This window comes from Oncorhynchus keta, chromosome 12 (assembly GCF_023373465.1).
Source record: "Oncorhynchus keta strain PuntledgeMale-10-30-2019 chromosome 12, Oket_V2, whole genome shotgun sequence".
NCBI lineage: Eukaryota > Metazoa > Chordata > Actinopteri > Salmoniformes > Salmonidae > Oncorhynchus > Oncorhynchus keta.
The window spans coordinates 55119151-55141745 of NC_068432.1; the positions used below are offsets into that span (position 1 = coordinate 55119151).

General features: G+C 45.1%; 1 protein-coding gene and 1 long non-coding RNA gene across 2 annotated transcripts in view; both read right to left on the reverse strand.

The window, feature by feature from the left end:
• Window positions 1-1458: 1458 nt before the first annotated feature.
• ift74 (intraflagellar transport 74) overlaps window positions 1459-22595 on the reverse strand; it is an 80179-nt gene continuing 59042 nt past the window's right edge. Inside the window, exons 17-20 of the mRNA XM_052458707.1 lie at window positions 5957-6120; window positions 2344-2469; window positions 2045-2105; window positions 1459-1771 (exon numbers count right to left, since the gene is read on the reverse strand). Coding sequence (XP_052314667.1) covers window positions 1656-1771; window positions 2045-2105; window positions 2344-2469; window positions 5957-6120 — 467 coding nt within the window. The 3' untranslated portion in view covers window positions 1459-1655. The remainder of the gene's footprint in view (window positions 1772-2044; window positions 2106-2343; window positions 2470-5956; window positions 6121-22595) is intronic.
• Window positions 10255-11700, reverse strand: LOC127906491 (uncharacterized). The gene is made up of 3 exons (XR_008061610.1): window positions 11598-11700; window positions 10820-10949; window positions 10255-10505 (listed from the first exon to the last, which is right to left on the reverse strand). It is a non-coding gene; the product is annotated as an uncharacterized LOC127906491 (long non-coding RNA).

The window sequence follows — 22595 nt, forward strand, 5'->3', positions numbered from 1 at the left end:
ATAGAAGGATGAGTCAAGACACTTTGTTATCATTATACAATTGGGTCTCATATGTGGTTTGAGTCCAGCATATCTCTGCACATTCGTATATCATATTTGGTTGAGTATATATACTTTTGAACGGTTGAGTATGTATATATATATATATCTGTATATATATATGTATGTATATATATATATATATATATGTATATGTATATGTATATCTATATATATATATCTGTCAACCCATACGTACACAATCGTTTGGGGTCAATAAGAAATGTCCTTGTTTTTGAAAGAAAATCAACATTTTGTCCATTAAAATATCATCAAATTGATCAGAAATACAGTGTAGACATTGTTAATGTCGTAAATGACTATTGTAGCTGGAAACAGATGTTTAATGGAATATCTACATAGGAGTACAGAGGCCCATTATCAGCAACCACCACTCCTGTGTTCCAATGGCACGTTGTGTTAGCTAATCCAAGTTTATCATTTTAAAATGCTAATTGATCATTAGAAAACCCTTCTGCAATTATGTTAGCACAGCTAACAGGTTTTTCTAATGATCAATTAGCCTTTTAAAATGATCAACTTGGATTGGCTAACACAACGTGCCATTGGAACACAGGAGTGATGGTTGCTGATAATGGGCCTCTGTATATCTGTTTCCAGCTATATATCAATTAACCATACGTACACAATCGTCATTGGGGTCAATAAGAAATGTCCTTGTTTTTGAAAGAAAATCAACATTTTGTCCATTAAAATATCATCAAATTGACAAAAAACCGTAGACATTGTTAAAAAAAATGACATTTCTGGTTTTTAATGGAATATCTACATAGGTGTACAGAGGCCCATTATCAGCAACCATCACTCCTGTGTTCCAATGGCACGCTGTGTTAGTAATCCAAGTTTATCATTTTAAAATGCTAATTGATCATTGGTTCCCTGCAGCGTTATGTTAGCTAGCTGAGGAACTGTTGTACTCTGATTAAATAAGCCTGGAACAGGCCTCTTTAGACTAGTTGAGTATCTGGAGCATCAGCATTTGTGGGTTCGATGACTGGCTCAAATGGCCAGAAACAAAGAAACTTTGGTTTAAACTCATCAGTCTATTACTTCTGAGAAATGAAGTCCTTTCCATGTGAGAAATTGCCAAGAATCTGAAGCTGGCCTGTGACAGACAAAGAAAAAGCCTATCTGATTAGCCAATCCAAAGAAAAGATTAAGATGGGCAAAAGAACCTAACCTTTTGATTGCTACTTTAATCAGAACCAGTTTTCAGCTGTGCTAACATAATTGCAAAACCTAATGATCAATTCCAAAATGATCAACTTGCCTGTTGGCAGACACCAACGTGCCATTGGAACACAGATGATGGTTGCTGATAATGGGCCTCACCAACCTATTGATATTCCATTAAAAATCTGCCTTTGACAGACACCAACCATTTGAACATTAACAATGTCTACACTGTATTTCTGATCAATTTGATAATATTTTAATGGACAATAAAAAGAAGGCTTTTCTTTAAAAAAATAAGGACATTTCTAAGTGGCCCCAAACTATTGAATGGTAGTGTATGACAGAGGGGTTGATGCAGGAAGTGGGACATGGAGACTGCCTCCAGAGAGAGGAAGCTGTCCTTGTCCCCGAGTCAGTTCCTAGATCTTGGTTCCCTGCAGCGTGTCTATGAGGATCTTGTTGTACTCTGCCAGCTGCCTGGAGACAGTCCTCACCACCGGACGGTAGTCGCTCTCCATACCCTTAGAGGCGATGACTGGAGATGTAGGAGTCAAGGAAACTTTGGTTTATACAACATGGGGATATTACATCTACCATTGTCAGTCCTGTAATGTATAGATTCCACAGATCCATTCTGCCTGTGACAGACACCAACCTACTGATTAGATTCCACAGATCCATTCTGCCTGTGACAGACACCAACCTATTGATTAGATTCCACAGATCCATTCTGCCTGTGACAGACACCAACCTACTGATTCAGTCCTGTAATGGAACTTGATTGTGTCCATTAAAAACACAAGGATACACTCTTTCATGACGAAGTTGTTCTGTTCGTGATGTTGCCACTTCCTCTCCAGATTGGTCAGCTGAAAACCAACAGAAAACAGTGGTTGGTTGAGAGGGAAAAAAAAACAAACAGGCAAGAAACGCTCAAAGAATCTTCAAGCTCCAAAGTTATTATGACATCATGAGTGTTCGTGAAAGGCAATAGAGAGGCCACATCAAGTTAGCCTGGCAACTACCATGGTTGTTGGCTAATAGCGTGAACAGATCAGACACCAGGCTAACCTCCATACTAGTCTGTAGTCAGTATGCTCTCTGTACCTGAGCATGTGTCTCATTGTCCTGCAGCTGTGTTTTCAGAGCTTCATACACCTCATTCATCTTCTGCATGACCTTGTGAAAGCCGTCTCTCCTCTGGGCCAGGGATACTCTGTCCTCCTGCAGCCTCTATAGGACAATAGACAACAACTTAGATGAACTACCATTCATTCATTCATTCATTCATCCATCCATTCATTCATTCATTCATTCATTCAACACTCGTTATGGTGTTAGTAGAGCTACCACAGCAAATCATCAGCTCAGATAGTGAATAGCGGTATATTTCAGATACACAGCTCTGGTGGGGTAATAAATCAAGGATTTACTGAAAACACATCTTACGGATGTTTAAGCAGATGAAGTGGGTCAACCAACCATTGGTTACACCCCTTTCTTCATTGGTTGAAACTAAAACTTGTGTTTCTCAGACTGAGTCAGTGGAAGAAACATGACTTCCTGGTGTCAAATCTCTCAGAGAATGTGTTTCCTGTTTAAAGGAGAGAGTCGCTTTGTGATGCCTGTAGAGGAGGATGCTTTTACGTTTCCTTGTAAGCTCTACCAAGTTGTTCCCATCGGTAAACTCCCTCAACGATAACACCGTCTCTGTTTACATTAGCGACGTGATCTTACAGGGACTATGCCATGAGACTTTCACTAAATATTACATCCTGGTTCCTGCGGATACTAAGGCATTGCCATGAGACTTCTGCCACAGACGGGGGTCTTTCACTAAATATTACATCCTGGTTCCTGCGGATACTAAGGCATTGCCATGAGACTTCTGCCACAGACGGGGGTCTTTCACTAAATATTACATCCTGGTTCCTGCGGATACTAAGGCATTGCCATGAGACTTCTGCCACAGACGGGGGTCTTTCACTAAATATTACATCCTGGTTCCTGCGGATACTAAGGCATTGCCATGAGACTTCTGCCACAGACGGGGGTCTTTCACTAAATATTACATCCTGGTTCCTGCGGATACTAAGGCATTGCCATGAGACTTCTGCCACAGACGGGGGTCTTTCACTAAATATTACATCCTGGTTCCTGGGATACTAAGGCATTGCCATGAGACTTCTGCCACAGACGGGGTCTTTCACTAAATATTACATCCTGGTTCCTGCGGATACTAAGGCATTGCCATGAGACTTCTGCCACAGACGGGGTCTTTCACTAAATATTACATCCTGGTTCCTGCGGATACTAAGGCATTGCCATGAGACTTCTGCCACAGACGGGGTCTTTCACTAAATATTACATCCTGGTTCCTGCGGATACTAAGGCATTGCCATGAGACTTCTGCCACAGACGGGGGTCTTTCACTAAATATTACATCCTGGTTCCTGCGGATACTAAGGCATTGCCATGAGACTTCTGCCACAGACGGGGGTCTTTCACTAAATATTACATCCTGGTTCCTGCGGATACTAAGGCATTGCCATGAGACTTCTGCCACAGACGGGGGTCTTTCACTAAATATTACATCCTGGTTCCTGCGGATACTAAGGCATTGAAAGAGGACTGTTGTCTTAATGTTGTCTTAAAACGCTTTCACCATTAACTATGTAACACAATCAAATCTAATTTTAATTTGTCACGTGATCCAAATACAAACAGGTGTTGTAGACCTTACGGTGAAATGCTTTACTTACAAGCCCTTAAAACCCAACAATGCAGTTTTAATAAAGAGTTTAAAGAAAAGATTTACTAAACAAACTAAAGTTCAAAAAAATAGTCAGAGAAAAAGTACAGTGTCAACGTGGGAAGGTTAGTCAAGTTATTTCGTACATAAAGTGACTATGTATAGATAATAAACAGAGAGTAGCAGCAGTGTTAAAGCAAAGGGGGGTCAATGTAAATAGCCCGGGTGGCCATTTTGATTAAGGCCACCCGCTACAGAGGGTAGAACAGTCTATGAATTGGGTGACTGGAGTATTTCACCATTTTTGGGGCCTAGTATACAGGTCCTGGATGTCAGGAAGCTTGGCCCCAAGCGATATACTGGGCCGTAAACACTACCCTCTTGTAGCGCCTTACGGTCAGATGCCGAGCAGTTGCCATACCAGGCGGTGATGCAACTGGTCAGGATGCTCTCGATGGTGCGGCTGTAGAACTTTTCTGAGGATCTGAGGACCCACGCCAAATCTTTTCATTCTACTGAGGGGGAATAGTCTTTGTCGTGCCCTCTTCACGACTGTCTTGGTATGTTTGGACCATGATAGATCGTTGGTAATGTGGACACCAAGGAACTTGAAACTCTCGACCCGCTCCACTACAACCCCGTCGATGTTAATGGGGGCCTGTTCAGCCCACCTTTTCCAGAAGTCCAGCATTTCAAAACACTTCATGGCTACCGACGTGAGTGCTACGGGGTGGTAATCATTTAGGCAGGTTACCTTCGCTTTCTTGGGCACAGGGACTATGGTGGTCTATGGTGGTCTGTAGGTACTACAAACTTGGTCAGGGACAGGTTGAAAATGTCAGTTTAGACACTTGCCAGTCCGCGCATGCTTTGAGCACACGTCCTGGTAATCCGTCTGGCCACAGGGCTTTGTGAATGTTGACCTGTTTAAAAGTCTTAGTCACATCGGCTACCGAGAGCGTGATCACACAGTCGTCCGGAACAGCTGGTGCTCTCATGCATGCTTCAGTGTTGCTTGCCTTAAAGCGACCATAAAAGGCATTTAGCTCGTCTGGTAGGCTCACGTCACTGGGGAGCTCACGGCTGTAGTCCGTAATAGTTTTCAAGCCCTGCAACATCTGATGAGAGTCAGAGTCGGTGTAGTAGGATTCAATCTTAGTCCTGTATTGATGCTTTTCCTGTTTGATGCTTCATCTGAAGGTGTAGTGGGATTACAGACCCGCTCCTTGAAAGCGGCAGCTCTAGTCTTTAGCTTGGTGTGGATGTTGCCTGTAATCCATGGCTTCTGGTCGGGATATGTAGGTACGTATGGTCAATGTGGGGACAACATTGTAGATGCTCTTTATGATGAAGCAGGTGGCTGAGGTGGTATACTCTTCAATGCCCTTGTATGAATCCAGTCTGCTAGCAAAACAGTCCTGTAGCGTAGCATCCGCGTCATCTGACCACTTCCATATCGAGCGAGTCACTGGTACTTCCTGCTTTCATTTTTGCTTGTAAACCGGAATCGAGAGGATAAAATGATGGTCAGATTTGCGAAATGGAGAGCGAGTATTCATTTGAGCTGTTTATCTGTGAACATAATCATTCAAATGTAAAAACACAACAACATATGTTTAATGGGCTGCAGTGAACTTTAACTTGTAGAAAACCTCATGGACCCTCCTCCACAGAGGGCATCCCGTCATAGCCTGGACCACACACTAATCCCACACTGAGTGACACTTCAGAGCCCGTATTCATTAAGCAGAGTGGCAGTGCTGATCTAGGATCAGGTCCCCTCATCCATATTATCTTAATCATTACACTCTAAAAGGTAACCAGCTCTGCTACAGACACTCTGTAGGCCCATAGCTGAGGTCAGGTGTACTTTCCAAACATAGGTCTGTACCTCAGAAAGGACCAGCCAGCCAGCCAGCCAGCCCCCGGCCAGCCAGCCAGCCGGACGGACAGACGGACAGACAGTACCTTCTTCTTGTCCTCTCCAGCAGCCTTTAGATTGTCCAGGTTGCTGTACGTCTCCAGCTCCTGAGTCATGGTCTCTATCCTGTCCTTCAGGCTGGTCAGCTCTGTGTTGATCTTACTCTCCAGCTGCTCTACCTTCTGCAGGTCAAGGGTCAGACGGTGGTTCTCTGGGGGACGGTTGAGGACGAGACACACAGAGACGGACGGACAAAAAGACAGACACCGACGTACATAGACACGCACATTAAAAAAAAGAAGATCACAGACAGATCATTGGCATATTTCAAGCGACATCGAGACTTGATCAATTTAATATATACAGTGAGCTTCAACAGGATTGAGACAGTGACACATTGTTTGTTGTGTTGGCTTCTGTACTCTGAGGTCAAAGTGCAGCTTTCATTTTGAGGGTGTTCTCATCCATATCGGGTGAACACCATTTTAGAGGACCAAAAGTACCGGGCACAAATTCACTGATGTGTATTAAAGTAGTAAAAAGTTTAGTATTTGGTTCCATATTCACAACACAAAACATAATGTACCTGGGTCAACTACACCACTAGGTTCCTGCTCTTCCCTCTTTTCCTTACTGATTTCCTTCTCCTCATCCTCCTCCACCTCATCAGGCCTGTGACTCTACAAAGTTGTTGTGGATTCATTTGCAGTTTGTTTTGGTTGTGTTTCAGACCATTTTGTGGCCAATAGAAATTAATGGTTAATAATGTATTGTTATTTTGGAATCACTTTTATTCTAAATAATAATATAATATGTTCCTAATTAGTGTGGATATTACCATGATCACGGATAATCCTGAAATAAACGTGAACAATGATGAGTGAGAAAGTTACAGACTCACAAATATCATGCCCCCCAAATGCTAACCCCCCCCTATTATTGTAATGGTGGGGGACGACGACGACCATGAACAAACATTTCTAAACGTTTCACCCGAATTGGATGAAAATACCCTTAGAGCTGACAGTCTGAACTGTAACGTCATAGTCATTGTATCATTTCAAACTTCCTTTGGTCACAGTAGGCCTACATTACACTGAGTTACACAGAGTTCCATTACACTGAGCTACACAGTTACACAGAGTTCCATTACACTGAGTTACACAGAGTTCCATTACACTAAGTTACACAGAGTTCCATTACACTAAGTTACACAGAGTTCCATTACACTGAGCTACACAGTTACACAGAGTTCCATTACACTGAGCTACACAGTTACACAGAGTTCCATTACACTGAGCTACACAGAGTTCCATTAGACTGAGCTACACAGTTACACAGAGTTCCATTACACTGAGCTACACAGTTACACAGAGTTCCATTACACTGAGCTACACAGTTACACAGAGTTCCATTACACTGAGCTACACAGTTACACAGAGTTCCATTACACTGAGCTACACAGTTACACAGAGTTCCATTACACTGAGCTACACAGTTACACAGAGTTCCATTACACTGAGCTACACAGTTACACAGAGTTCCATTACACTGAGTTACACAGTTACAAAGAGTTCCATTACACTGAGCTACACAGTTACACAGAGTTCCATTACACTGAGCTACACAGTTACACAGAGTTCCATTACACTGAGCTACACAGTTACACAGAGTTCCATTACACTGAGCTACACAGTTACACAGAGTTCCATTACACTGAGCTCCACAGTTACACAGAGTTCCATTACACTGAGCTACACAGTTACACAGAGTTCCATTACACTGAGCTACACAGTTACACAGAGTTCCATTACACTGAGTTACACAGTTACACAGAGTTCCATTACACTGAGCTACACAGTTACACAGAGTTCCATTACACTGAGCTACACAGTTACACAGAGTTCCATTACACTGAGCTACACAGTTACACAGAGTTCCATTACACTGAGCTACACAGTTACACAGAGTTCCATTACACTGAGCGACACAGTTACACAGAGTTCCATTACACTGAGCTACACAGTTACTCAGAGGTCCATTACACAGGAGTGCATGAAAACAAGTTCACAGTAAACTGTCACATCAGCTTACATCTGAACTCTGCTAACACTTGACAGTGGACAGAATGTTAATTTGGGTGTTTCTTTTTTCCTGTTAGAAGAATAACATTGTTGTGCTGACAGAGTGCTACTGAGCCTGGAGCCTGACCAGACCGTTGCACATAGATTGTATCCCAAATAGCATCCTATTCCATTCCATACTCTGATACACTTAGTGAATCAACTCTCACCCATTTCCTTCATTCTATAGCTAGAAGACTCCTGTTATGTCCTGGAGTGAGAAGTATAATTTGTTGTCTTTATCTGTTGTGGTCTGGTACTGTCTTTATCTGTTGTGGTCTAGTACTGTCTGTCTGTCTTTATCTGTTGTGGTCTAGTACTGTCTTCATCTGTTGTGGTCTGGTACTGTCTTTATCTGTTGTGGTCTAGTACTGTCTTTATCTGTTGTGGTCTGGTACTGTCTTTATCTGTTGTGGTCTGGTACTGTCTTTATCTGTTGTGGTCTGGTACTGTCTTTACCTGTTGTGGTCTGGTACTGTCTTTATCTGTTGTGGTCTAGTACTGTCTGGTACTGTCTTTATCTGTTGTGGTCTAGTACTGTCTGGTACTGTCTTTATCTGTTGTGGTCTGGTACTGTCTTTATCTGGTGTGGTCTGGTACTGTCTTTACCTGTTGTGGTCTAGTACTGTCTGGTACTGTCTTTACCTGTTGTGGTCTGGTACTGTCTGGTACTGTCTTTATCTGTTGTGGTCTGGTACTGTCTTTATCTGGTGTGGTCTGGTACTGTCTTTACCTGTTGTGGTCTGGTACTGTCTTTACCTGTTGTGGTCTGGTACTGTCTTTACCTGTTGTGGTCTGGTACTGTCTTTACCTGTTGTGGTCTGGTACTGTCTTTATCTGTTGTGGTCTGGTACTGTCTTTACCTGTTGTGGTCTGGTACTGTCTTTACCTGTTGTGGTCTGGTACTGTCTTTATCTGGTGTGGTCTGGTACTGTCTTTATCTGTTGTGGTCTGGTACTGTCTTTATCTGTTGTGGTCTAGTACTGTCTGTCTGTCTTTATCTGTTGTGGTCTGGTACTGTCTTTACCTGTTGTGGTCTGGTACTGTCTTTATCTGGTGTGGTCTGGTACTGTCTTTATCTGTTGTGGTCTGGTACTGTCTTTATCTGTTGTGGTCTAGTACTGTCTGTCTGTCTTTACCTGTTGTGGTCTGGTACTGTCTTTATCTGTTGTGGTCTGGTACTGTCTTTATCTGTTGGGGTCTGGTACTGTCTTTATCTGTTGGGGTCTGGTACTGTCTTTATCTGTTGTGGTCTAGTACTGTCTGTCTGTCTTTATCTGTTGTGGTCTGGTACTGTCTTTATCTGTTGTGGTCTGGTACTGTCTTTATCTGTTGTGGTCTGGTACTGTCTTTATCTGTTGTGGTCTGGTACTGTCTTTATCTGTTGTGGTCTGGTACTGTCTTTATCTGTTGTGGTCTGGTACTGTCTTTATCTGTTGTGGTCTGGTACTGTCTTTATCTGTTGTGGTCTGGTACTGTCTTTATCTGTTGTGGTCTGGTACTGTCTTTACCTGTTGTGGTCTGGTACTGTCTTTATCTGTTGTGGTCTGGTACTGTCTTTACCTGTTGTGGTCTGGTACTGTCTTTATCTGGTGTGGTCTAGTACTGTCTGTCTGTCTTTATCTGTTGTGGTCTAATACTGTCTTTATCTGTTGTGGTCTAGTACTGTCTGGTACTGTCTTTATCTGTTGTGGTCTAGTACTGTCTGGTACTGTCTTTACCTGTTGTGGTCTGGTACTGTCTTTATCTGTTGTGGTCTGGTACTGTCTTTACCTGTTGTGGTCTGGTACTGTCTTTACCTGTTGTGGTCTGGTACTGTCTTTATCTGGTGTGGTCTGGTACTGTCTTTATCTGTTGTGGTCTGGTACTGTCTTTATCTGTTGTGGTCTAGTACTGTCTGTCTGTCTTTATCTGTTGTGGTCTGGTACTGTCTTTACCTGTTGTGGTCTGGTACTGTCTTTATCTGGTGTGGTCTGGTACTGTCTTTATCTGTTGTGGTCTGGTACTGTCTTTATCTGTTGTGGTCTAGTACTGTCTGTCTGTCTTTACCTGTTGTGGTCTGGTACTGTCTTTATCTGTTGTGGTCTGGTACTGTCTTTATCTGTTGGGGTCTGGTACTGTCTTTATCTGTTGTGGTCTGGTACTGTCTTTATCTGGTGTGGTCTAGTACTGTCTGTCTGTCTTTATCTGTTGTGGTCTGGTACTGTCTTTATCTGTTGTGGTCTGGTACTGTCTTTATCTGTTGTGGTCTGGTACTGTCTTTATCTGTTGTGGTCTGGTACTGTCTTTATCTGTTGTGGTCTGGTACTGTCTTTATCTGTTGTGGTCTGGTACTGTCTTTATCTGTTGTGGTCTGGTACTGTCTTTATCTGTTGTGGTCTGGTACTGTCTTTATCTGTTGTGGTCTGGTACTGTCTTTACCTGTTGTGGTCTGGTACTGTCTTTATCTGTTGTGGTCTGGTACTGTCTTTATCTGTTGTGGTCTGGTACTGTCTTTATCTGGTGTGGTCTAGTACTGTCTGTCTGTCTTTATCTGTTGTGGTCTAATACTGTCTTTATCTGTTGTGGTCTAGTACTGTCTGGTACTGTCTTTATCTGTTGTGGTCTAGTACTGTCTGGTACTGTCTTTATCTGTTGTGGTCTGGTACTGTCTTTATACGGTGTGGTCTGGTACTGTCTTTACCTGTTGTGGTCTGGTACTGTCTTTACCTGTTGTGGTCTGGTACTGTCTTTACCTGTTGTGGTCTGGTACTGTCTTTACCTGTTGTGGTCTGGTACTGTCTTTACCTGTTGTGGTCTGGTACTGTCTTTATCTGTTGTGGTCTGGTACTGTCTTTACCTGTTGTGGTCTGGTACTGTCTTTATCTGTTGTGGTCTGGTACTGTCTTTATCTGTTGTGGTCTGGTACTGTCTTTATCTGTTGTGGTCTAGTACTGTCTGTCTGTCTTTATCTGTTGTGGTCTGGTACTGTCTTTACCTGTTGTGGTCTGGTACTGTCTTTATCTGGTGTGGTCTGGTACTGTCTTTATCTGTTGTGGTCTGGTACTGTCTTTATCTGTTGTGGTCTAGTACTGTCTGTCTGTCTTTATCCTGTTGTGGTCTGGTACTGTCTTTATCTGTTGTGGTCTGGTACTGTCTTTATCTGTTGGGGTCTGGTACTGTCTTTATCTGTTGGGGTCTGGTACTGTCTTTATCTGTTGTGGTCTAGTACTGTCTGTCTGTCTTTACCTGTTGTGGTCTGGTACTGTCTTTATCTGTTGTGGTCTGGTACTGTCTTTATCTGTTGTGGTCTGGTACTGTCTTTATCTGTCTGGTCTGGTACTGTCTTTATCTGTTGTGGTCTGGTACTGTCTTTATCTGTTGTGGTCTGGTACTGTCTTTATCTGTTGGGGTCTGGTACTGTCTTCATCTGTTGTGGTCTAGTACTGTCTTTATCTGTTGTGGTCTGGTACTGTCTTTATCTGGTGTGGTCTGGTACTGTCTTTATCTGTTGTGGTCTGGTACTGTCTTTACCTGTTGTGGTCTGGTACTGTCTTTATCTGGTGTGGTCTGGTACTGTCTTTACCTGTTGTGGTCTGGTACTGTCTTTACCTGTTGTGGTCTGGTACTGTCTTTATCTGTTGTGGTCTGGTACTGTCTTTATCTGTTGTGGTCTGGTACTGTCTTTATCTGTTGGGGTCTGGTACTGTCTTCATCTGTTGGGGTCTGGTACTGTCTTCATCTGTTGTGGTCTAGTACTGTCTTTATCTGTTGTGGTCTGGTACTGTCTTTATCTGTTGTGGTCTGGTACTGTCTTTATCTGTTGTGGTCTGGTACTGTCTTTATCTGTTGTGGTCTGGTACTGTCTTTATCTGTTGTGGTCTGGTACTGTCTTTATCTGTTGTGGTCTGGTACTGTCTTTATCTGTTGTGGTCTGGTACTGTCTTTATCTGTTGTGGTCTGGTACTGTCTTTATCTGTTGTGGTCTGGTACTGTCTTTATCTGTTGTGGTCTGGTACTGTCTTTATCTGTTGTGGTCTGGTACTGTCTTTATCTGTTGTGGTCTGGTACTGTCTTTATCTGTTGTGGTCTGGTACTGTCTTTATCTGTTGTGGTCTGGTACTGTCTTTACCTGTTGTGGTCTGGTACTGTCTTTATCTGTTGTGGTCTGGTACTGTCTTTATCTGTTGTGGTCTGGTACTGTCTTTATCTGTTGTGGTCTAGTACTGTCTGTCTGTCTTTATCTGTTGTGGTCTGGTACTGTCTTTACCTGTTGTGGTCTGGTACTGTCTTTATCTGTTGTGGTCTGGTACTGTCTTTATCTGTTGTGGTCTGGTACTGTCTTTATCTGTTGTGGTCTGGTACTGTCTTTATCTGTTGTGGTCTAGTACTGTCTTCTGTCTTTATCTGTTGTGGTCTGGTACTGTCTTTATCTGTTGTGGTCTGGTACTGTCTTTATCTGTTGTGGTCTGGTACTGTCTTTATCTGTTGTGGTCTAGGTACTGTCTTTATCTGTTGTGGTCTGGTACTGTCTTTATCTGTTGTGGTCTGGTACTGTCTTTATCTGGTGTGGTCTGGTACTGTCTTTATCTGTTGTGGTCTGGTACTGTCTTTACCTGTTGTGGTCTGGTACTGTCTTTATCTGGTGTGGTCTGGTACTGTCTTTATCTGTTGTGGTCTGGTACTGTCTTTATCTGTTGTGGTCTGGTACTGTCTTTATCTGTTGTGGTCTTTATCTGGTGGTCTGTACTGTACTCTTTATCTGTTGTGGTCTGGTACTGTCTTTATCTGTTGTGGTCTGGTACTGTCTTTATCTGTTGTGGTCTAGTACTGTCTTTATCTGTTGTGGTCTGGTACTGTCTTTATCTGTTGTGGTCTAGTACTGTCTTTATCTGTTGTGGTCTGGTACTGTCTGTCTGTTGTGGTCTGGTACTGTCTTTATCTGTTGTGGTCTGGTACTGTCTTTATCTGTTGTGGTCTGGTACTGTCTTTATCTGTTGTGGTCTGGTACTGTCTTTATCTGTTGTGGTCTGGTACTGTCTTTATCTGTTGTGGTCTGGTACTGTCTTTATCTGTTGTGGTCTGGTACTGTCTTTATCTGTTGTGGTCTGGTACTGTCTTTATCTGTTGTGGTCTAGTACTGTCTTTATCTGTTGTGGTCTGGTACTGTCTTTATCTGTTGTGGTCTGGTACTGTCTTTATCTGTTGTGGTCTGGTACTGTCTGTCTGTCTTTATCTGTTGTGGTCTGGTACTGTCTTTATCTGTTGTGGTCTGGTACTGTCTTTATCTGTTGTGGTCTAGTACTGTCTGTCTGTCTTTATCTGTTGTGGTCTGGTACTGTCTTTATCTGTTGGGGTCTGGTACTGTCTTTATCTGTTGTGGTCTGGTACTGTCTGTCTGTCTTTATCTGTTGGGGTCTGGTACTGTCTTTATCTGTTGGGGTCTGGTACTGTCTTTATCTGTTGTGGTCTAGTACTGTCTGTCTGTCTTTATCTGTTGTGGTCTGGTACTGTCTTTATCTGTTGTGGTCTGGTACTGTCTTTATCTGTTGTGGTCTGGTACTGTCTTTATCTGTTGTGGTCTGGTACTGTCTTTATCTGTTGTGGTCTGGTACTGTCTTTATCTGGTGTGGTCTGGTACTGTCTTTATCTGGTGTGGTCTGGTACTGTCTTTATCTGTGTGGTCTGGTACTGTCTTTATCTGTTGTGGTCTGGTACTGTCTTCATGTTGTGGTCTGTTGTCTTTATCTGTTGTGGTCTGGTACTGTCTTTATCTGGTGTGGTCTGGTACTGTCTTTATCTGGTGTGGTCTGGTACTGTCTTTACCTGTTGTGGTCTGGTACTGTCTTTACCTGTTGTGGTCTGGTACTGTCTTTACCTGTTGTGGTCTGGTACTGTCTTTACCTGTTGTGGTCTGGTACTGTCTTTATCTGTTGTGGTCTGGTACTGTCTTTACCTGTTGTGGTCTGGTACTGTCTTTATCTGGTGTGGTCTGGTACTGTCTTTATCTGTTGTGGTCTGGTACTGTCTTTATCTGTTGTGGTCTGGTACTGTCTTTATCTGTTGTGGTCTGGTACTGTCTTTATCTGTTGGGGTCTGGTACTGTCTTTATCTGTTGTGGTCTAGTACTGTCTGTCTGTCTTTACCTGTTGTGGTCTGGTACTGTCTTTATCTGGTGTGGTCTGGTACTGTCTTTATCTGTTGTGGTCTGGTACTGTCTTTATCTGTTGTGGTCTGGTACTGTCTTTATCTGTTGTGGTCTGGTACTGTCTTTATCTGGTGTGGTCTGGTACTGTCTTTATCTGTTGGGGTCTGGTACTGTCTTTATCTGTTGTGGTCTAGTACTGTCTTTATCTGTCTGTCTTTACCTGTTGTGGTCTGGTACTGTCTTTATCTGGTGTGGTCTGGTACTGTCTTTATCTGTTGTGGTCTGGTACTGTCTTTATCTGTTGGGGTCTGGTACTGTCTTTATCTGTTGTGGTCTAGTACTGTCTGTCTGTCTTTACCTGTTGTGGTCTGGTACTGTCTTTATCTGTTGTGGTCTGGTACTGTCTTTATCTGTTGTGGTCTGGTACTGTCTTTATCTGTTGTGGTCTGGTACTGTCTTTATCTGTTGTGGTCTGGTACTGTCTTTATCTGTTGTGGTCTGGTACTGTCTTTATCTGGTGTGGTCTGGTACTGTCTTTATCTGTTGTGGTCTAGTACTGTCTTTATCTGTTGTGGTCTAGTACTGTCTGTCTGTCTTTATCTGTTGTGGTCTGGTACTGTCTTTATCTGTTGTGGTCTGGTACTGTCTTTATCTGTTGTGGTCTGGTACTGTCTTTATCTGTTGTGGTCTGGTACTGTCTTTATCTGTTGTGGTCTGGTACTGTCTTTATCTGTTGTGGTCTGGTACTGTCTTTATCTGTTGTGGTCTAGTACTGTCTTTATCTGTTGTGGTCTGGTACTGTCTTTATCTGTTGTGGTCTGGTACTGTCTTTACCTGTTGTGGTCTGGTACTGTCTGTCTGTCTTTATCTGTTGGGGTCTGGTACTGTCTTTATCTGTTGTGGTCTGGTACTGTCTTTATCTGTTGTGGTCTAGTACTGTCTGTCTGTCTTTATCTGTTGTGGTCTGGTACTGTCTTTATCTGTTGGGGTCTGGTACTGTCTTTATCTGTTGTGGTCTGGTACTGTCTGTCTGTCTTTATCTGTTGGGGTCTGGTACTGTCTTTATCTGTTGGGGTCTGGTACTGTCTTTATCTGTTGTGGTCTAGTACTGTCTGTCTGTCTTTATCTGTTGTGGTCTGGTACTGTCTTTATCTGGTGTGGTCTGGTACTGTCTTTATCTGTTGGGGTCTGGTACTGTCTTTATCTGGTGTGGTCTGGTACTGTCTTTATCTGTTGTGGTCTGGTACTGTCTTTATCTGGTGTGGTCTGGTACTGTCTTTATCTGGTGTGGTCTGGTACTGTCTTTACCTGTTGTGGTCTGGTACTGTCTTTACCTGTTGTGGTCTGGTACTGTCTTTACCTGTTGTGGTCTGGTACTGTCTTTACCTGTTGTGGTCTGGTACTGTCTTTATCTGTTGTGGTCTGGTACTGTCTTTACCTGTTGTGGTCTGGTACTGTCTTTATCTGGTGTGGTCTGGTACTGTCTTTATCTGTTGTGGTCTGGTACTGTCTTTATCTGTTGTGGTCTGGTACTGTCTTTATCTGTTGTGGTCTGGTACTGTCTTTATCTGTTGGGGTCTGGTACTGTCTTTATCTGTTGTGGTCTTTATCTGTACTGTCTGTCTGTCTTTACCTGTTGTGGTCTGGTACTGTCTTTATCTGGTGTGGTCTGGTACTGTCTTTATCTGTTGTGGTCTGGTACTGTCTTTATCTGTTGTGGTCTGGTACTGTCTTTATCTGTTGTGGTCTGGTACTGTCTTTATCTGGTGTGGTCTGGTACTGTCTTTATCTGTTGGGGTCTGGTACTGTCTTTATCTGTTGTGGTCTAGTACTGTCTGTCTGTGTTTACCTGTTGTGGTCTGGTACTGTCTTTATCTGGTGTGGTCTGGTACTGTCTTTATCTGTTGTGGTCTGGTACTGTCTTTATCTGTTGGGGTCTGGTACTGTCTTTATCTGTTGTGGTCTAGTACTGTCTGTCTGTCTTTACCTGTTGTGGTCTGGTACTGTCTTTATCTGTTGTGGTCTGGTACTGTCTTTATCTGTTGTGGTCTGGTACTGTCTTTATCTGTTGTGGTCTGGTACTGTCTTTATCTGTTGTGGTCTAGTACTGTCTTTACCTGTTGTGGTCTGGTACTGTCTTTATCTGGTGTGGTCTGGTACTGTCTTTATCTGTTGTGGTCTAGTACTGTCTGTCTGTCTTTATCTGTTGTGGTCTAGTACTGTCTGTCTGTCTTTATCTGTTGTGGTCTAGTACTGTCTTTATCTGTTGTGGTCTAGTACTGTCTTTATCTGTTGTGGTCTGGTACTGTCTTTATCTGTTGTGGTCTGGTACTGTCTTTATCTGTTGTGGTCTGGTACTGTCTTTATGTGTTGTGGTCTAGTACTGTCTTTATCTGTTGGGGTCTGGTACTGTCTTTATCTGTTGTGGTCTGGTACTGTCTTTATCTGTTGTGGTCTGGTACTGTCTTTATCTGTTGGGGTCTAGTACTGGTCTACTTTGGTGTATGAACTACTGCCTGTCTTCCCAGTGGACTACTTGGTGTATGAACTACTGCCTGTCTTCCCAGTGGACTACTTGGTGTATGAACTGCTGATTACTCATCATTTTGCAGATAGTTGTTGACACATCAATCAGGCTCAAGGGGGCGGGGCAATTTGTGACTTGTTTTGGTAATCAGTGGCTGTATTGGAGAGGGGAGTGGATTCATCTCTCCTAGGGTAATCAGAAATTAGTACAGGGAGAGGTGCTCTTCAGTAATTAGCAATGTTAGTACTTCAGTCACCCCTGTTTTCCCAGCGGCGGGTGCGTCGAAAAACTAAGACGGTTCTAAGGAGTTCATCCAGAAAGGAAAGAGAGAAAGGCTCCACTCTCTCTCGTTGGCATCTTACCTAGTTATTTACTCTCTCTGTCAGTATCTCACCTAGTTATTTACTCTCTCTGTCAGTATCTCACCTAGTTATTTACTCTCTCTCTCAGTATCTTACCTAGTTATTTACTCTCTCTGTCAGTATCTCACCTAGTTATTTACTCTCTCTGTCAGTATCTCACCTAGTTATTTACTCTCTCTGTCAGTATCTCACCTAGTTATTTACTCTCTCTGTCAGTATCTCACCTAGTTATTTACTCTCTCTGTCTCATTTTGCTCTGTTGTATCTTTGGCAACTATGTGTGTGTTTTCTGTACCTGTTCTCTATTCTCCCTGTAGGCTTTACAGAAGCTCTCTCAACTATGTGTGTGTTTTCTGTACCTGTTCTCTCCTCTCCCTGTAGGCTTTACAGAAGCTCTCAACTATGTGTGTGTTTTCTGTACCTGTTCTCTATTCTCCCTGTAGGCTTTACAGAAGCTCTCTCAACTATGTGTGTGTTTTCTGTACCTGTTCTCTCCTCTCCCTGTAGGCTTTACAGAAGCTCTCTCAACTATGTGTGTGTTTTCTGTACCTGTTCTCTATTCTCCCTGTAGGCTTTACAGAAGCTCTCTCAACTATGTGTGTGTTTTCTGTACCTGTTCTCTCCTCTCCCTGTAGGCTTTACAGAAGCTCTCAACTATGTGTGTGTTTTCTGTACCTGTTCTCTATTCTCCCTGTAGGCTTTACAGAAGCTCTCCACCCTTTGGCTGCAACTCTTCTAATGTAATGTACCCTGTGTGCACAACCCCATGTTGAATTCTGTGTCTCTGGCAGCGTTTGGAACTGCCGATCTGCTGTCAAGAACACTGAGTTCATCTCAGCCTAGGCTGCCCTTCAGTCCCTTGACTGTTTGGCCCTGACAGAGGCATGGATCACCCCAGAGAACACTGAGTTCATCTCAGCCTCGGCTGCCCTTCAGTCCCTTGACTGTTTGGCCCTGACAGAGGCATGGATCACCCAGAGAACACTGAGCTCATCTCAGCCTAGGCTGCCCTTCAGTCCCTTCACTGTTTGGCCCTGACAGAGGCATGGATCACCCAGAGAACACTGAGCTCATCTCAGCCTAGGCTGCCCTTCAGTCCCTTCACTGTTTGGCCCTGACAGAGGCATGGATCACCCAGAGAACACTGAGCTCATCTCAGCCTAGGCTGCCCTTCAGTCCCTTCACTGTTTGGCCCTGACAGAGGCATGGATCACCCCAGAGAACACTGAGCTCATCTCAGCCTAGGCTGCCCTTCAGTCCCTTCACTGTTTGGCCCTGACAGAGGCATGGATCACCCCAGAGAACACTGAGCTCATCTCAGCCTAGGCTGCCCTTCAGTCCCTTGACTGTTTGGCCCTGACAGAGGCATGGATCACCCAGAGAACACTGAGCTCATCTCAGCCTAGGCTGCCCTTCAGTCCCTTGACTGTTTGGCCCTGACAGAGGCATGGATCACCCAGAGAACACTGAGCTCATCTCAGCCTAGGCTGCCCTTCAGTCCCTTCACTGTTTGGCCCTGACAGAGGCATGGATCACCCCAGAGAACACTGAGCTCATCTCAGCCTAGGCTGCCCTTCAGTCCCTTCACTGTTTGGCCCTGACAGAGGCATGGATCACCCCAGAGAACACTGAGCTCATCTCAGCCTAGGCTGCCCTTCAGTCCCTTGACTGTTTGGCCCTGACAGAGGCATGGATCACCCAGAGAACACTGAGCTCATCTCAGCCTAGGCTGCCCTTCAGTCCCTTCACTGTTTGGCCCTGACAGAGGCATGGATCACCCAGAGAACACTGAGTTCATCTCAGCCTCGGCTGCCCTTCAGTCCCTTGACTGTTTGGCCCTGACAGAGGCATGGATCACCCAGAGAACACTGAGCTCATCTCAGCCTAGGCTGCCCTTCAGTCCCTTCACTGTTTGGCCCTGACAGAGGCATGGATCACCCAGAGAACACTGAGCTCATCTCAGCCTCGGCTGCCCTTCAGTCCCTTGACTGTTTGGCCCTGACAGAGGCATGGATCACCCCAGAGAACACTGAGCTCATCTCAGCCTCGGCTGCCCTTCAGTCCCTTGACTGTTTGGCCCTGACAGAGGCATGGATCACCCAGAGAACACTGAGCTCATCTCAGCCTAGGCTGCCCTTCAGTCCCTTGACTGTTTGGCCCTGACAGAGGCATGGATCACCCCAGAGAACACTGAGCTCATCTCAGCCTAGGCTGCCCTTCAGTCCCTTGACTGTTTGGCCCTGACAGAGGCATGGATCACCCAGAGAACACTGAGCTCATCTCAGCCTAGGCTGCCCTTCAGTCCCTTGACTGTTTGGCCCTGACAGAGGCATGGATCACCCCAGAGAACACTGAGCTCATCTCAGCCTAGGCTGCCCTTCAGTCCCTTCACTGTTTGGCCCTGACAGAGGCATGGATCACCCAGAGAACACTGCGACTCCAGCTGCTCTCATTTCATCTGTTTTCTCTCATAGTCCGAGAGCTTGTGGTCGTCACGGTGGTGGTACACGGCTACTCAGTGGAGATGTTCTCTTTTCTCCCTCTCTCACCTTTTCTCCCTCTCTCACCTTTTCTCCCTCTCTCACCTTTTCTCCCTCTCTCACCTTTTCTCCCTCTCTCACCTTTTCTCCCTCTCTCACCTTTTCTCCCTCTCTCACCTTTTCTCCCTCTCTCACCTTTTCTCCCTCTCTCACCTTTTCTCCCTCTCTCACCTGTCCATCTCCTCATTTGAATTCCATTCTTTCACTGTCACTTGTCCACTCAAGTTTAACGTTGTTGTCATCTATTTGCCCACCGGGTGCCCTTAAAGAGTTCCTCAATGAGATTGACAACTTCATGAGCTAATTTCCTTGACGATGGCACACCACTCTTGGTACTTGGCGACTTCAACCTCCCCACGTCTGCCTTCGATTAATTTCTTTCCAACTCTCTTTTTCCCCTCCTTTCCATTTTTGACCTCAGCCTTTCCCAGTACCCTCCAACTCACATCTTACTACAGGCTGTTCACCTACTAATCTCACTGCAAACCCCTCCAGGTCTTTGATCATACTTTGTTTCCTTTTCTGTCTCCCCTTTCCTCCAACCCTAGCCCTTACCCAGATGGTCATGCGCCGTCACAATCTTCACTCAGTCTCTCCCACCATCTCTCCCTTCTGCTAAATCCTTCTCCCACCGGTCTCCTCATTCTGCCTCTTCAACTCTCCCTTTCCATATCCCAAGACTTGCACTGTCCCCTTTCCTCCTGGCCAGCTCGGCCCTCTCCTCCTGCTGCATGGCTGAGTGACTAATTGCGAGCTTACAGAACAGGGCTGCGGGCAGCTCAGCGAAAATGGAGAAAAACTTCCTGAGGACCTATCATCCTTCCACTCCCTCCTCTCTACCTTCTCTTCCTCGCTATCCGCTGCTAAAGCCACTTTCTAGCACTCTAAATTTCAAGCTTCTGCCTCTATTTTCCACCTTCTCCTCCCTCCTTAATCCTCCAGATCCTCCCTCTTGGAGGATGACTTCGTCAACCACTTTAAAAAGAAGGTTCACAACATCAGTTCCTCATTCACTCAGCCTATTGAGTCCACTGGTCCCACTCATTCACTCAGCCTATTGAGTCCACTGGTCCCACTCATTCACTCAGCCTATTGAGTCCACTGGTCCCACTCATTCACTCAGCCTATTGAGTCCACTGGTCCCAGTCATTCACTCAGCCTATTGAGTCCACTGGTCCCAGTCATTCACTCAGCCTATTGAGTCCACTGGTCCCAGTCATTCACTCAGCCTATTGAGTCCACTGGTCCCACTCATTCACTCAGCCTATTGATTCCAATGGTCCCCCTCATTCACTCAGCCTATTGAGTCCACTGGTCCCAGTCATTCACTCAGCCTATTGAGTCCACTGGTCCCACTCATTCACTCAGCCTATTGAGTCCACTGGTCCCACTCATTCACTCAGCTTATTGAGTCCACTGGTCCCACTCATTCACTCAGCCTATTGAGTCCACTGGTCCCACTCACACAGAACTACCCTACGCATTGACCTCTTTCTCCCCTCTCTCTCTCCAGATGAAATCCTGCGACTAGTGAGGTCCGGCCACCCAACAACCTTCCTGCTGACCTCATCCCCTCCTCCCTTCTCCAGACCAATTCCTCACTTTCCTCATCCCTGACCACTGGCTGTGTCCCCTCTGACTTCTCAATGGCCCGAGTCACTCCCCTCCTCGAGAAACCAACACTCAATGTCTCTGACGTCAAAAACTACAGACCGTTATCCCTTTTCTTTCCAAAACACTTGAGCGTGGTGTCTCTGACCAACTCTCTCGTTATCGCTCTCAGAAGGATCTTCTTGACCCTAACAAGTCAGGCTTCAAGATGTGTCACTCAACCGATACTGCTCTTCTGTCACAGAGTCTCTCCACTCTGCCAAATCTCACTCTCTCTTCTCTGTTCTCATCCTCCTAGATCTATCCGATGCCTTCAACACTGTGAACCATCAGATCTTCCTGTCCAACCTCTCAGGGCTGGGTGCCTCTGGCTCTGCACGCTTTGATCGCATCCTACCTGGCAGGCCACTCCTACCAGGTGTTGTGGCGAGGATCTGTGTCTGCACCACACACTCTTATGACTGGTGTCCCCCAGGGCTTGGCTCTCGGCCCTCTCCTCTTCTCTCTATACACCAAGTTAATCGCCTCCGTCATCGCTATGCGGATGGCTACTTTTCTCCTTCCCCCTTTCTGACACCCAGGTGGCGACATGCATCTCTGCATGCCTGACAGATATCTCAGCTTGGATGTCGGCCCACCACCTCAAGCTCGACAAGAGGGATCTGCTCTTCCTCCCAGGGAAGGCCTGCCCGTTCAAAGACGTCTCCATGATGGTTGACAACTCCACAGTGTCGCCCTCCCAGAGTGCAAAGAACCTTGGCGTGAACCTGGACAACACCGTGTCATTCTCTGCAAACATCAAAGCAGTGGCTCGCTCCTGCAGGTTCATGCTCTACAACATCTGTAGAATACAACCCTAACTCACACAGGAAGTGGCGCAGGTCCTAATCCAGGCACTTATCAACTCCCATCTGGACGACTGCAACTCGCTGTTTGCTGGGCTCCCCGCTTGTGCCATGAAACCCCTGCAACTTATCCAGAACGCTGCAGCCCGTCTGGTGTTTGACCTTCCCACATCACCCCACTCCTCCTCTGCACTCCACTGGCTTCCAGTCAAAACGCACATCCTCTACAAGACCATGGTGTTTACCTACAGAACAGAAAGAGGAAATGCCCCTCCCTACATTCAGGCTCTGGTCAAACCCTACACCCCAACACTGAGCACTCTGTTCTGCCACCTCTGGTCTCTTGGGCCTCCCTACATTCAGGCTCTGGTCAAACCCTACACCCAAACACTGAGCACTCTGTTCTGCCACCTCTGGTCTCTTGCCTCTCCCTACCTTCAGGCTATAATCAAACCCTACACTCCAACACCGAGCACTCTGTTCTGCCACCTCTGGTCTCTTGCCCCTCCCTACCTTCAGGTGATGATCAAACCCTACACTCCAACCTGAGC